General features: G+C 48.3%; 2 protein-coding genes across 5 annotated transcripts in view; one reads left to right on the top strand and one right to left on the bottom strand.

Moving 5' to 3' along the window:
- Positions 1-7,016, top strand: part of LOC139533266 (uncharacterized) — a 27,212-nt gene extending 20,196 nt beyond the window's left edge. Inside the window, exon 5 of the mRNA XM_071331337.1 lies at positions 6,751-7,016. Coding sequence (XP_071187438.1) covers positions 6,751-7,016 — 266 coding nt within the window. The remainder of the gene's footprint in view (positions 1-6,750) is intronic.
- Positions 775-15,752, bottom strand: part of LOC139533638 (ELKS/Rab6-interacting/CAST family member 1-like) — a 619,530-nt gene continuing 604,552 nt past the window's right edge. For all 4 annotated transcript variants that reach the window (XM_071331836.1, XM_071331835.1, XM_071331834.1 and 1 more), the window contains one exon: positions 775-11,937. In XM_071331836.1, coding sequence (XP_071187937.1) covers positions 11,800-11,937 — 138 coding nt within the window. In that variant the 3' untranslated portion in view covers positions 775-11,799. The remainder of the gene's footprint in view (positions 11,938-15,752) is intronic.

Consider the following 15,752-nt stretch of genomic DNA (forward strand, 5'->3'; position numbering starts at 1 on the left):
GACTCCTAGAGGAGGAGTCCTGTATGGGAGAGGTCTGGAGAGGGTCTGACTCCTAGAGGAGTCCTGTATGGGAGAGGTCTGGAGAGGGTCTGACTCCTAGAGGAAGAGTCCTGTATGGGAGAGGTCTGGAGAGGGTCTGACTCCTAGAGGAGTCCTGTATGGGAGAGGTCTGGAGAGGGTCTGACTCCTAGAGGAGTCCTGTATGGGAGAGGTCTGGAGAGGGTCTGACTCCTAGAGGAGGAGTGCTGTATGGGAGAGGTCTGGAGAGGGTCTGACTCCTAGAGGAGTCCTGTATGGGAGAGGTCTGGAGAGGGTCTGACTCCTAGAGGAGTCCTGTATGGGAGAGGTCTGGAGAGGGTCTGACTCCTAGAGGAGTCCTGTATGGGAGAGGTCTGGAGAGGGTCTGACTCCTAGAGGAGTCCTGTATGGGAGAGGTCTGGAGAGGGTCTGACTCCTAGAGGAGTGCTGTATGGGAGAGGTCTGGAGAGGGTCTGACTCCTAGAGGTGTGTGTGTATTTGTGTGTGTATATTTGTGTATTTCTGTGTGTGTGTATTTATGTGTGTGTGTGTGTGTGTGTGTGTGTGTGTGTGTATTTGTGTGTGTGTGTGTGTGTGTGTATTTGTGTGTGTGTATTTGTGTGTGTATATTTGTGTGTGTGTGTGTGTGTGTGTGTATGTGTGTGTGTATATTTGTGTATTTGTGTGTGTGTAAGACAACACCACATACAGAGACATTAACCAGGGGATATGAAAGTAAAGCCAGTGAATCCAACAGGCTGATAACGTAGTGTTTATACATACAAAGGTAAAAGTCCAACACAATAATACACTCTTTTTATAGAGAAATAAATCTCCAGCGGAGTGCAGTTTCCCCCCAGAAGGACAGGAAGGCAGCACACAGGTTCTCTTTAAACCTGCAAACACCAACAGCAGAAGAAGAAACCAACGTGGCTTTGTACGGCAGTTCATCAGTATTATTATGAAGGGTATTATTCTCCAGGAAGATACAGCCCAGTTTCCCTCCTGAGATCGTGTTGCTGTAAGGTATAGACAGAGCTGCTCCTAAAGAACCCACTGAGCACACCACGGTTGAATTAACGTTGTTTCCACGTCGTTTCAATGAAATGACGTTGAGCCAACGTGGAATAGACGTCGAATTGACGTCTGTGCCCAAGTGGGAATGGACCCATACTAGTCAACAAGGCAGGGCTGCTGGGAAAACACTACGAGGTGAACTACAAAGTGCACTACGAAGGGACCAAGTGCACTATGAAGGGACCAAGTGCACTATGAAGGGACCAAGTACTCTATGAAGGGACCAAGTGCACTATGAAGGGACCAAGTGCACTATGAAGGGACCAAGTGCACTATGAAGGGACCAAGTACTCTATGAAGGGACCAAGTGCACAATGAAGGGACCAAGTGTGTGAACTAAGGGCTAGTCTGCACCAGCTATATAAATGTCAACATTGTAACAATGTTTGTTTTGTGACCACATTTAGATTTTGTTTGACATGTCTTTATGGGGGGGGGGGGGGGGGGGGGTTACAGGTAGAATATATACATTCCTATGAAGTTCCGTTTATATCTTTAAAATAAATAATTGAAAATAAATAAACGGAATATGAACTGATAAGAATTTTGATCTATTGTTTTCATTATTTGCGATGTTTAAAAGGAAAATGACTTGCCTTTCTTCAGCGTGGAGAGAACGGTTGAGAGGGTAGGACATCTTACTTGGAGTTTGGTTATAATACTGGTGCCTGGGATGTAACACAGCGGGGAAAATGACTGCTGGTTTGGGATGTAACGCAGCGGGAAAATGACTGCTGGTTTGGGATGTAACACAGCGGGGAAAATGACTGCTGGTTTGGGATGTAACACAGCGGGGGAAATGACTGCTGGTTTGGGATGTAACACAACGGGAAAATGACTGCTGGTTTGGGATGTAACACAGCAGGGAAAATGACTGCTGGTTTGGGATGTAACACAGCGGGGAAAATGACTGCTGGCCTGAGATGTAACACAGCAGGGAAAATGACTGCTGGTTTGGGATGTAACACAGCGGGGAAAATGACTGCTGGTCTGGGATGTAACACAGCAGGGAAAATGACTGTCATACTGAATCATATTCCCAGACTGTGACAAGTCCTACTGAACCACATTCCCAGACTGTGACAAGTCCTACTGAACCATATTCCCAGACTGTGACAAGTCCTACTGAACCATATTCCCAGACTGTGACAAGTCCTACTGAACCATATTCCCAGACTGTGACAAGTCCTACTGAATCATATTCCCAGACTGTGACAAGTCCTACTGAATCATATTCCCAGACTGTGACAAGTCCTACTGAATCACATTCCCAGACTGTGACAAGTCCTACTGAATCACATTCCCAGACTGTGACAAGTCATACTGAATCATATTCCCAGACTGTGACAAGTCATTCTGAACCATATTCCCAGACTGTGACAAGTCCTACTGAATCATATTCGCAGACTGTGACAAGTCATTCTGAACCATATTCCCAGACTGTGACAAGTCCTACTGAACCACATTCCCAGACTGTGACAAAGGTGACTGATGATGGTGACATTACGTAACTAACCAGCAACCCATCAACAGTCTACTGCACCTAGTGTCTGAGTAAAGGATCTGGCATCATTAAACCCAACAGAAACACAGTCTACTGTACCTAGTGTCTGAGTAAAGGATCTGGCATCATTAAACCCAACAGAAACACAGTCTACTGCACCTAGTGTCTGAGTAAAGGATCTGGCATCATTAAACCCAACAGAAACACAGTCTACTGTACCTAGTGTCTGAGTAAAGGATCTGGCATCATTAAACCCAACAGAAACACAGTCTACTGCACCTAGTGTCTGAGTAAAGGATCTGGCATCATTAAACCCAACAGAAACACAGTCTACTGCACCTAGTGTCTGAGTAAAGGATCTGGCATCATTAAACCCAACAGAAACAAAGTCTACTGCACCTAGTGTCTGAGTAAAGGATCTGGCATCATTAAACCCAGCAGAAACACAGTCTACTGCACCTAGTGTCTGAGTAAAGGATCTGGCATCATTAAACCCAACAGAGGGGAGAGGGGATGTCACCCCTGAATACACACACCGTGGCAACGTCCTGAATGGCCCCCTATGCCCCATGTAGTGCACTACTTACGACCAGTGCCCTATGGGTTCTATGGTGACCTAGTAACAGGGTGACATTTGGGACGCATCCCTTGTTTTGTTGCAGATAGAACCCACTTTAGGAGTCACCATGGCAGTGTCAGAAACACACGTACATCCCACAGGCTGGAGAAGATCCACATCACAACTAAAACAACTGAACACATCAGAGTAGAAATCTGAATTAGAGAGACAGGATATATATAAAACACATTTTATCAACAACACATTCAAATATTTATTTTTGAAAAATGAATCTTAGTGTTAACACCTTCCATTTCTTTACACTCAGAAAGGTTTTACAGACACACGTTAGTGTTTTAACTTGTTCTGAACTACAAAGTCACTCTCTCTCTCTAGGACAGGACAGCAGTTTTGAATCAGACACACAGTACAGGACAGACATATTTTACAGGACAACTTCATGGCTTTTAGAATTTCCCCAGGTAGTATACAACTGTTTCAATTCAACTCACGAACAGGAAAGGTGACTGATCTTTATTAACAAAGACTGAAATGGGGAGCTGACCTGAAACTAGGGGCTGCAAATAAAATACACTCTCTCTCAATTACATTCAAGAGGCTTTATTGGCAGGGAAACATATGTTAACATTGCCCAAGCAAGTGAAATTGATAAACAAAAGTGAAATAAACAATAAAAAGTGAACAGTAAATATTACACTCACACAAGTTCAAAATAAATAAAGACATTTCAAAAGTCATATTATGTCTATATATACAGTGTTGTCTCTCTCTCTGTGTCTCTCTCTCTCTGTGTCTCTCTCTCTGTGTCTGTATGTCTGTCTCTCTTTGTCTCTCTGTCTCTGTCTCTGTGTCTCTCTCTCTGTGTCTGTATGTCTGTCTGTCTGGCTCTCTCTCTCTCTATCTCTTTCTCTCTCTCTCTCTCTCTCTCTCTCTCTCTCTCTCTCTCTCTGTGTGTCTCTGTCTCTCTCTCTGTGTGTGTCTCTCTCTCTCTCTGTCTCTCTGTCCATCCAGTCAGTCATTCTTCAGGGAGGTTTATAACGGAGGGTAGATGGAGAAAGCAGAAGAGAACAGCTCTACCTCACACACGGTCAGCGTCCCAAATGGTACCCATACTCCCTACATAGTGCACTACTTTAGACCAGGGCCTATAGGGCTCTATGTAGGGACTACGAGGCCATTTGGGACGCAGCCCCAGACAGACACGGTTCTCATTTTGGTTAATGTGTTCCACAACACAGGGGGGGTGTCAGACTCCCAGCCAGCTTGGCTAGAACAAACACCAGGAGTCTCCAGAGACTAATAGTCCCAGAAATAATTACAAAATCACATCACTATGTTTTCTTTACAATATCTGATTGTCAGATGTGTGTTTTAAAACAGGGTAAAATAATCACCCTCTAACACTCCCCTAGACACTCCCCTAGACACTCCCCTAGACACTCCCCTAGACACTTCTGCAATGCAGGATGTACTTTCTATAACAGTCATGTTTAGAGACAAACACTAAGCATGTGTGTCAGTGTGTGTGTGTGTGTGTGTGTGTGTGTGTGTGTGTGTGTGTGTGTGTGTGTGTGTGTGTGTGTGTGTGTGTGTGTGTGTGTGTGTGTGTGTGTGTGTGTGTGTGTGTGTGTGTGTGTGTGTGTGTGTGTGTGTGTGTGTGATTGGGAGCTCCCCTTAGCAATGGCAAGTCCTAACTTTAAGGGAGTTTCCACACACTGATGTCCTCCTGTGTGATTAAAGCTTCCATCTGAAGATAACCAGCAATCAGAGGGATCCTAGGCCAGCTTCTGCCCAATGGAATGATACAAACACACACACACACACACACACACACGTTCCCCCTCCACACACACACACACACACACACACACACACACACACACATTCCCCCTCCACACACACGTTCCCCCTTCCACACACACTCCCATACGCCCACAAGCCACTGCGAGGTCTGTCTGTGAGTCACTGGGCCGGACCTGTTCCTAGTTATCACAGCTTTTCTTGCCCGTCTTTATTCTGTTTTCTTAGGCAGGTCTCAGGAGTATAGTGCTGCTACAGAGGCCCCTGGTCCAGCCCTGTGTTACTGTGTGTGTGTGTGTGTGTGTGTGTGTGTGTGTGTGTGTGTGTGTGTGTGTGTGTGTGTGTGTGTGTGTGTGTGTGTGTGTGTGTGTGTGTGTGTGTGTGTGTGTGTGTGTGTGTGTGTGTGTGTGTGTGTGTGTGTATGCTTAAACTATGTGTGTGTGTGAGGTCTCAGCAGTATCTTCTAGCTGCTGTTACAGAGAGAGGCCCCAGGCCCCACTGGCCCCCCAGGCTCTGTGTTACTGCCACTCCTACAGGGTTAGAGCTCATAAATCTATAGGAGAGAGATGGAGGGAGGAGAAGAGAGGGGGAGGGGATGAGGAGAGAGGAAGGAGAGGAAGGACAGGAGAAAGAGGAGGGGTGTTTTAGATGTAGATATGAGGGTCTGTGAGGGAGGGGGAGGAGTGAGGGGAGAGGATGGAGAAGAGGGAGGGAGGGAGGATAGAGGGATAGAGGGATAGAGGGGGGGAGAGGAGGGAGAAGGGGGAGGGAGGGTGTAGATATGGATATGGGGTCTGTGTTTCGTCTGTAGACAAGACTGATAACTAGCTCACCCCGGATCTCACACACACACACACACACACACACACACACACACACACACACACACACACACACACACACACACACACACACACACACACACACACACACACACTGTTGTGATACTATAGAGCCAGGGGAGATGGGGGGACTGAGAGAGAGAGAGAGAGAGAGAGAGAGAGAGAGAGAGAGAGAGAGAGAGAGAGAGAGAGAGAGAGAGAGAGAGAGAGAGAGAGAGAGAGAGAGAGAGAGAGAGAGAGAGAGAGAGAGAGAGAGAGAGAGGAGAACAGAGACAGAGAAAGACTGTATATAGACATAATATGACATTTGAAATGGGAGTGTAATATTTACTGTTCACTTTTATTGTTTATTTCACCTTTCTTTATCCATTTGACTTGCTTTGACAATGTAAATATGTTTCCCTGCCAATAAAGCCCCTTGAATTGAGTTGAAAGACAGAGAGAGAGGCAGACAGACAGGGAGGGACTAAAAGAGCGTAACAGAACATTCCCCAGAATATGGAAGTCAATAAGTGGTAATGACAGATATAAAACAGGTTGTAAACCAGGTATGCCAGTCATCAAGATGGCCGCCATGCTCATAAGACTGGCAGAGTAGTGGTGCCACGGGGTAATGACGCCCTGGACCTGCGTGCTGCACGTGGCTCCACTACTCTGGAACTGATAAGATCAACCCTTGTGTCACAGGGTTGAATTGAATCAAGTTTATTGAGGGTTGAGGTGGCAGGCGATAGGGCATCCCCCTGGCTGGCAGTGGCAACAGTCTCTGGACCAGGACAGGGACTCTGCTCCCAGGACAGGAGGCAGAACAACCAACCAGAGAAGGCCTGTCTGTGGACCAGTCCAGGGTCTCTGCTCTCAGGACAGGAGGCAGAACAACCAACCAGAGAAGGCCTGTCTCTGGACCAGTCCAGGGTCTCTGCTCCCAGGACAGGAGGCAGAACAACCAACCAGAGAAGGCCTGTCTCTGGACCAGTCCAGGGTCTCTGCTCTCAGGACAGGAGGCAGAACAACCAACCAGAGAAGGCCTGTCTCTGGACCAGTCCAGGGTCTCTGCTCTCAGGACAGGAGGCAGAACAACCAACCAGAGAAGGCCTGTCTCTGGACCAGTCCAGGGACTCTGCTCTCAGGACAGGAGGCAGAACAACCAACCAGAGAAGGCCTGTCTCTGGACCAGTCCATCGTGTGGTTCTGATACTGTTAGACTGTAGTCAATGACAGTGTGGTTCTGATACTGTTAGACTGTCGTTAGACTGGAAGTGACATCATGGTGGAAGGTTAAGGGGTAAGGGTTCAGTATGTAGTGTCTGACTGTAGAAAGACTCAGCCCTGAGTCAAACAGTGTGAAACCACAGGAATGACACTCACGTCTGTCTGCCTGGCTCTCTATCTGTCTGATGTGGGTTTGTGGGTCCGTGTGTGTGAGAGGTGTGTGTGCTTTCTCGCAGTATGTGTGTGTGTGTTCAGTAGGTGTTGGTCACGTCTCTGTCTCTAACTGTTATCTGAGCTGTGGTCAGAATGACTAACAACAACCATCAGGTCAGAACCATTAACCACAGAGAGAGAGAGAGAGAGAGAGAGAGAGGAGGGAGAGAGAGAGGAGGGAGAGAAGAGAAGGAGGGAGAGAAGAGAGAGAGGGGGGTGGAGAGGGAGAGAGGGGGGTAGAGAGAGAGGGAGAGAGAGAGGTGGAGAGGGAGGGAGAGAGAGGGAGGGTTGGAGAGAGAGGGAGAGGGGGTGGAGAGAGAGGGAGAGAGAGAAGGAGGGAGAGAAGAGAAGGAGGGAGAGAAGAGAGAGAAAGAGGGTGGAGAGAGTGAACGAGTGAGCAGGGTGGGACTGATAGGAGCCAGGTCTTATCATGTAGATGTACAGACAGTATCATCTCCAGAGAACGGAGGAAGACTCAACTGTGAACTCTCACACAGTCAACTCTCAGGTCACAGACTAGACCTGTAGCAATAAGGACACGGTTCATCACCGGGGTGAGTCCAGCTATCTCCGATCAATATGACACACAAAGGGAAGTGAATGGCCCGTGACGTACAGGAGCTTCAACCACACAACACCATTTAAGGTGAACAATGAAGTGTGTGTTTGTGGTGGTCGACTGCACCTGTTGGTTTAGAGAGGCGTTTCAACACTCCCAGCCTGCATCTCAAATGGCACCCTATTCCCTACATGGTGCACTACTGTTGACCAGGTTCTTATGGGCCCTGGGTAAAAGAAGTGCACTACTGTTGACCAGAGTCTTATGGGCCCTGGGTAAAAGAAGTGCACTACTGTTGACCAGAGTCTTATGGGCCCTGGGGAAAAGAAGTGCACTACTGTTGACCAGAGTCTTATGGGCCCTGGGGAAAAGAAGTGCACTACTGTTGACCAGAGTCTTATGGGCCCTGGGTAAAAGAAGTGCACTACTGTTGACCAGAGTCTTATGGGCCCTGGGTAAAAGAAGTGCACTACTGTTGACCAGAGTCTTATGGGCCCTGGGGAAAAGAAGTGCACTACTGTTGACCAGAGTCTTATGGGCCCTGGGTAAAAGAAGTGCACTACTGTTGACCAGAGTCTTATGGGCCCTGGGGAAAAGAAGTGCACTACTGTTGACCAGAGTCTTATGGGCCCTGGGTAAAAGAAGTGCACTACTGTTGACCAGAGTCTTATGGGCCCTGGGTAAAAGAAGTGCACTATATGGTGAATAGGGTTCCATTTGGGATGCAAGCCAGAACCTCAGTCACCTTTAGCTGGAAGTGATGGAGCGGTGAGTCTGTTGATTAGAATGACTGACTGACTAGAGAGGAGAAGATGGGGGAGAGGGAGGAGAAGATGGGGGAGAGAGGGGGAGAGAGGATGAGGGGGAGAGGGAGAGAGAGGGGAGAGAGGAGAGGATGGGGGAGAGAGAGAGGATGGGGGAGAGAGGGAGAGAGAGGATAGAGAGAGAGGATGGTTTTGATTTAGCCACATAAAACAGTGTACTGCACACCACCAAGTCATCACTAGAACATCACCCACACTGTCTGAGTGACATCACCTCCCTGCGGTCTTTCATGTCCATGCTGATTGAAAGAGGGAAAGACAGATCAGAAGGAAAGAGGAGGGAACCAGCCTGTGGACCTGACTGAGATGATGTCACTTCCTATAGGAAGTGATGCTGGGTGTAAATATCCCCTCTGTGTCTCCAGGCCATAGTCCCCTGGAAACTGTGAGTTAGTGACCTCCATTCGCTCTCATCACGGCTCTGAATCAGAGGAGATCCATGAGCTAACTACCACCCGGTTTTCACGGGATGGAAAGAGAGCCTGGGACGCGGCTTCCGCTTTCGGATGTCAGCAAGGCAACACTCCATCTTAACTCCTCCTCCACATTTACTGGATTGGTTGAACAGTGCAGAAGAGAACCTCCCACAACAGAAAGAACCAGCGCGTCACACCTGCTATGTTAGGTTAGCTAACTACACACTGAAGACATACGATCCATACCATCTCAACTGGGTCTGCTGTTTAACCGTCTAACATCACCATAGGGAATCCTGTCTAGAGAATCCTGTCTAGAGAGGCCTGTCTAGAGAGTCCTGTCCAGAGAGTCCTGTCTAGAGAGCCCTGTCTAGAGAGTCCTGTCCAGAGAGTCCTGTCTAGAGAGTCCTGTACAGAGAGTCCTGTCTAGAGAGTCCTGTCTAGAGAGTCCTGTCTAGAGAGTCCTGTCTAGAGAGTCCTGTCTAGGCAGTCCTGTCTAGAGAGTCCTGTCTAGAGAATCCTGTCTAGAGAGTCCTGTCTAGAGAGTCCTGTCTAGGGAGTCCTGTCTAGGCAGTCCTGTCTAGGCAGTCCTGTCTAGAGAGTCCTGTCTAGGGAGTCCTGTCTAGAGAGTCCTGTCTAGAGAATCCTGTCTAGAGAATCCTGTCTAGAGAGTCCTGTCTAGGCAGTCATGTCCAGAGAGTCCCTGTCTAGAGAATCCTGTCTAGAGAATCCTGTCTAGAGACTCCTGTCTAGGCAGTCATGCCTAGAGAGTCCCTGTCTAGAGAGGCCTGTCTAGAGTGTCCTGCCTAGAGAGTCCTGTCTAGAGAGTCCTGTCTAGAGAATCCTGTCTAGGCAGTCATGTCTATAGAGTCCCTGTCTAGAGAATCCTGTCTAGAGAATCCTGTCTAGAGAGTCCTGTCTAGGCAGTCATGTCTAGAGAGTCCCTGTCTAGAGAGTCCTGTCTAGAGAATCCTGTCTATAGAGTCCTGTCTAGGGAGTCCTGTCCAGAGAGTCCTGTCTAGAGAGTCATGTCTAGAGAGACACTTAAGAGTCCTTATGAGGTTTAAAAAGCCCAGATAAAGCTAGATAAATTCTATCTGTATTTCAACATCAATAGCCCGCTCCCAGAATAGATATCATTGCTGAAACATACCTGTTGTTACAGTGAGCGGTGAGCATTGGTGTGGCTTGAATGTCTCAATAATACTGTTGTTGCTTGAGTGTCTCAATAATAGTGCTGTTTTTCATCTCCTAACTCTAACCTTTCAACGGACGACAACTGAAATAAAAACATGACTAGGTTTCCTGTTCCCCAGAACCATCAGAGAACTGTGATAACAGAGAACAACAGCAAACCATCTCTAACAACCAAGGCAAGAGGTGGCAGCAAAGAAACAGCATTTAAATTCATATTCCCAGATCTCAGATCTAGGTTGTATCCCAAAGGGCACCCTAGTCCCTATATAGTGCACTACTTTTCACAAGAGTTCTATGTACTGTTATAATCTCCACCCGGCACAGCCAGAAGACGACTGGCCTCCCCTCATAGCCTGGTTCCTCTCTAGGTTTCTTCCTAGGTTTTGGCCTTTCTAGGGAGTTTTTCCTAGCCACCATGCTTCTACATCTGCATTACTTGCTGTTTGGGGTTTTAGGCTGGGTTTCTGTACAGCACTTTGAGATATCAGCTGATGTAAAAAGGGCTTTATAAATACATTTGATTGATTGATTGATTGATATGGGCTGTGGTGAAATGTAGTGTTCTATAAAGGGAATAGGGTTCCATGTGGAACGCAGGACGACAGGACAGAACGCAAAGCTGCAGGAGGGATTCTAGAATGGCCTAAGTAGTGGGCACATGACCATGAGTCTCTAGCTTCTCTTCATATTGGCCATAATGATATCCCATTAGGACAGTCACTTTACACTTTACTTCTGACACTAACTGTGTGGTAACTAAGCAGTAACTGTGTAGTAACTAAGCAGTAACTGTGTAGTAACTAAGCAGTAACTGTGTAGTAACTAAACAGTAACTGTGTAGTAACTAACAGTAGTAACTAAGCAGTAACTGTGTAGTAACTAAGCAGTAGTAACTAAGCAGTATATGTGTGGTAACTAAGCAGTAACTGTGTAGTAACTAAGCAGTAACTGTGTAGTAACTAAGCAGTAGTAACTAAGCAGTAACTGTGTGGTAACTAAGCAGTAACTGTGTAGTAACTAAGCAGTAACTGTGTAGTAACTAAGCAGTAACTGTGTAGTAACTAAGCAGTAACTGTGTAGTAACTAAGCAGTAGTAACTAAGCAGTAACTGTGTAGTAACTAAGCAGTAACTGTGTAGTAACTAAGCAGTAGTAACTAAGCAGTAACTGTGTAGTAACAAAGCAGTAACTGTGTAGTAACTAAGCAGTAACTCTGTAGTAACTAAGCAGTAACTGTATATGAGTAACAATAATATAACATGGTTGACCACACCTTAGTAACGGACAGGTTTTGTGGTCAAGTCTAAGAAAGACAGGGTTCAACGTCATGAACGGTTCAAGAAGGCCTTCTCACCACAAACATTTTTAGATTTAAAGGATTGTTGCACCAATCTGACAACTCATTGTTTATAAATCAGTAACAAATCCCCAAAGAGATATTGGGAGAACTGGTAAGGCAGGAAATTAAGGACTGCGAATATAAAAGCATCTCTCTCTCTCTCTTTATGCGTGTGAGAGTGTGGCTGGCGGGGGATATTGAAAGGTGTGCGTTTTGTGGTCAGCAGGACTCTTCCAGGGCGTTGACCACCTGTTCCAGGATGTCGGGGCAGTGGTCAGCGATCTGCTGCAGGACACAATTAGCATACTCCTGGAGCTCTGCACTCTCCCTCTCACACACCGCCAGCTCCGACTCCAACTGATGGGGTGAGGAAGAGGAGGGAGGGGGAGGGAGAGAGAGATGAGAGAGAGAGGGGGGAGAAGAGCGAGAGAGAAATGTTAAAAACATGTATTTGGTAACGTCACATCATAGGTCAGGTTACCTAGCAACATCCTGTAAACAACAAAACAGTGAGAGAACACACGTGGACTTTAGAACCATGAAGAGACAACATTTCAGAGTGACTTTCTGGACAGATGGTGTTTCTGGTCAGTGGAGAGAGAAGGACCTCCATGGTAGACAGCCTGACTGACTGGCCTTAAGTCTCCCAGGGCTGATGAGTCTGTACAGATATCTCCCTCTGTCCACCTCCTTCCCTCCTCCCTCTATCCCTTCTTTCTTCTCTGAGAGGTGAGAGGTCACAGGAAATGGGTAGCTAGCGCGCTGTAAAGGAGTGAGCAGAGGAGGAGAGGAAGAGAAAGAGAGAGCTAGAGAGGGAAAGAAAGAGGGACTGAGTGATTTAGAGAGGAGAAACATCCGTGTGAGTTAACAACCCCTCCACCTCTTCTCCCCCTTCTCCCTTGTCCTCTCCTCTCCTCTCTACCTCTTCTCCCCCTCCATCTCTCCTTGTCCTTCTCCTCTCCTCCTCTACCTCTTCTCCCCCTCCATCTCTCCTTGTCCTTCTCCTCTCCTCCTCCACCTCTTCTCCCCCTCCATCTCTCCTTGTCCTTCTCCTCTCCTCCTCTACCTCTTCTCCCCCTCCATCTCTCCTTGTCCTCCTCCTCTCCTCCTCTACCTCTTCTCCCCCTCCATCTCTCCTTGTCCTTCTCCTCTCCTCCTCCACCTCTTCTCCCCCTCCATCTCTCCTTGTCCTTCTCCTCTCCTCCTCCACCTCTTCTCCCCCTCCATCTCTCCTTGTCCTTCTCCTCTCCTCCTCTACCTCTTCTCCCCCTCCATCTCTCCTTGTCCTCCTCCTCTCCTCCTCTACCTCTTCTCCCCCTCCATCTCTCCTTGTCCTCCTCCTCTCCTCCTCCATCTCTCCTTGTCCTCCTCCTCTCCTCCTCCACCTCTTCTCCCCCTCCAGCTCTCCTTGTCCTTCTCCTCTCCTCCTCTACCTCTTCTCCCCCTCCATCTCTCCTTGTCCTTCTCCTCTCCTCCTCCACCTCTTCTCCCCCTCCAGCTCTCCTTGTCCTTCTCCTCTCCTCCTCCACCACTTCTCCCCCTCCATCTCTCCTTGTCCTTCTCCTCTCCTCCTCCACCTCTTCTCCCCCTCCATCTCTCCTTGTCCTTCTCCTCTCCTCCTCCACCTCTTCTCCCCCTCCATCTCTCCTTGTCCTTCTCCTCTCCTCCTCTACCTCTTCTCCCCCTCCATCTCTCCTTGTCCTCCTCCTCTCCTCCTCTACCTCTTCTCCCCCTCCATCTCTCCTTGTCCTTCTCCTCTCCTCCTCCACCTCTTCTCCCCCTCCATCTCTCCTTGTCCTTCTCCTCTCCTCCTCCACCTCTTCTCCCCCTCCATCTCTCCTTGTCCTTCTCCTCTCCTCCTCCACCTCTTCTCCCCCTCCATCTCTCCTTGTCCTCCTCCTCTCCTCCTCTACCTCTTCTCCCCCTCCATCTCTCCTTGTCCTTCTCCTCTCCCTCTCCATCTCTCCTTGTCCTCCTCCTCTCCTCCTCCACCACTTCTCCCCCTCCATCTCTCCTTGTCCTTCTCCTCTCCTCCTCTACCTCTTCTCCCCCTCCATCTCTCCTTGTCCTCCTCCTCTCCTCCTCTACCTCTTCTCCCCCTCCATCTCTCCTTGTCCTCCTCCTCTCCTCCTCTACCTCTTCTCCCCCTCCATCTCTCCTTGTCCTTCTCCTCTCCTCCTCTACCTCTTCTCCCCCTCCATCTCTCCTTGTCCTTCTCCTCTCCTCCTCTACCTCTTCTCCCCCTCCATCTCTCCTTGTCCTTCTCCTCTCCTCCTCTACCTCTTCTCCCCCTCCATCTCTCCTTGTCCTTCTCCTCTCCTCCTCCACCTCTTCTCCCCCTCCAGCTCTCCTTGTCCTTCTCCTCTCCTCCTCTACCTCTTCTCCCCCTCCATCTCTCCTTGTCCTTCTCCTCTCCTCCTCTACCTCTTCTCCCCCTCCAGCTCTCCTTGTCCTTCTCCTCTCCTCCTCTACCTCTTCTCCCCCTCCATCTCTCCTAGTCCTTCTCCTCTCCTCCTCTAATTATTCTCCCTCTCCATCTCTCCTTGTCCTTCTCCTCTCCTTCTCTACTTCTTCTCCCCCTCCATCTCTCCTTGTCCTCCTCCTCTCCTCCTCTACCTCTTCTCCCCCTCCATCTCTCCTTGTCCTTCTCCTCTCTCCCTCCACCTCTTCCCTTCCACCTCTCCACCTGGCCCAGGGTCACCCCCTCTCTCTCCCCCCTCAACCTCCCCTCTCTCTCCCTGGACCATGAATCCACAGCTGATCCCCTCTTCACATCCCCAACCTCCACCAACTCACTTAACCCATTTAAATCCTCCTGGAACGCTCCATTCCTCCACCAACTCACTTAACCCATTTAAATCCTCCTGGAATGCTCCATTCCTCCACCAACTCACTTAACCCATTTAAATCCTCCTGGAACGCTCCATTCCTCCACCAACTCACTTAACCCATTTAAATCCTCCTGGAACGCTCCATTCCTCCACCAACTCACTTAACCCATTTAAATCCTCCTGGAACGCTCCATTCCTCCACCAACTCACTTAACCCATTTAAATCCTCCTGGAACGCTCCATTCCTCCACCAACTCACTTAACCCATTTAAATCCTCCTGGAACGCTCCATTCCTCCACCAACTCACTTAACCCATTTAAATCCTCCTGGAACGCTCCATTCCTCCACCAACTCACTTAACCCATTTAAATCCTCCTGGAACGCTCCATTCCTCCACCAACTCACTTAACCCATTTAAATCCTCCTGGAACGCTCCATTCCTCCACCAACTCACTTAACCCATTTAAATCCTCCTGGAACGCTCCATTCCTCCACCAACTCACTTAACCCATTTAAATCCTCCTGGAATGCTCCATTCCTCCACCAACCCACTTAACCCATTTAAATCCTCCTGGAACGCTCCATTCCTCCACCAACTCACTTAACCCATTTAAATCCTCCTGGAACGCTCCATTCCTCCACCAACTCACTTAAACCATTTAAATCCTCCTGGAACGCTCCATTCCTCCACCAACTCACTTAACCCATTTAAATCCTCCTGGAACGCTCCATTCCTCCACCAACTCACTTAACCCATTTAAATCCTCCTGGAACGCTCCATTCCTCCACCAACTCACTTAACCCATTTAAATCCTCCTGGAACGCTCCATTCCTCCACCAACTCACTTAACTCATTTAAATCCTTCTGGAACGCTCCATTCCTCCACCAACTCACTTAACCCATTTAAATTCTCCTGGAACGCTCCATTCCTCCACCAACTCACTTAACCCATTTAAATCCTCCTGGAACGCTCCATTCCTCCACCAACTCACTTAACCCATTTAAATCCTCCTGGAACGCTCCATTCCTCCACCAACTCACTTAACCCATTTAAATCCTCCTGGAACGCTCCATTCCTCCACCAACTCACTTAACCCATTTAAATCCTCCTGGAACGCTCCATTCCTCCACCAACTCACTTAACCCATTTAAATCCTTCTGGAACGCTCCATTCCTCCACCAACTCACTTAACCCATTTAATTCCTCCTGGAACGCTCCATTCCTCCACCAACTCACTTAACTCATTTAAATCCTTCTGGAACGCTCCATTCCTCCACCAACTCACTTAACCCATTTAAATCCTCCTGGAACGCTCCATTCCTCCTCCAACTCACTTAA

This window comes from Salvelinus alpinus, chromosome 11 (assembly GCF_045679555.1).
Source record: "Salvelinus alpinus chromosome 11, SLU_Salpinus.1, whole genome shotgun sequence".
Taxonomy (NCBI): Eukaryota; Metazoa; Chordata; class Actinopteri; order Salmoniformes; family Salmonidae; genus Salvelinus; species Salvelinus alpinus.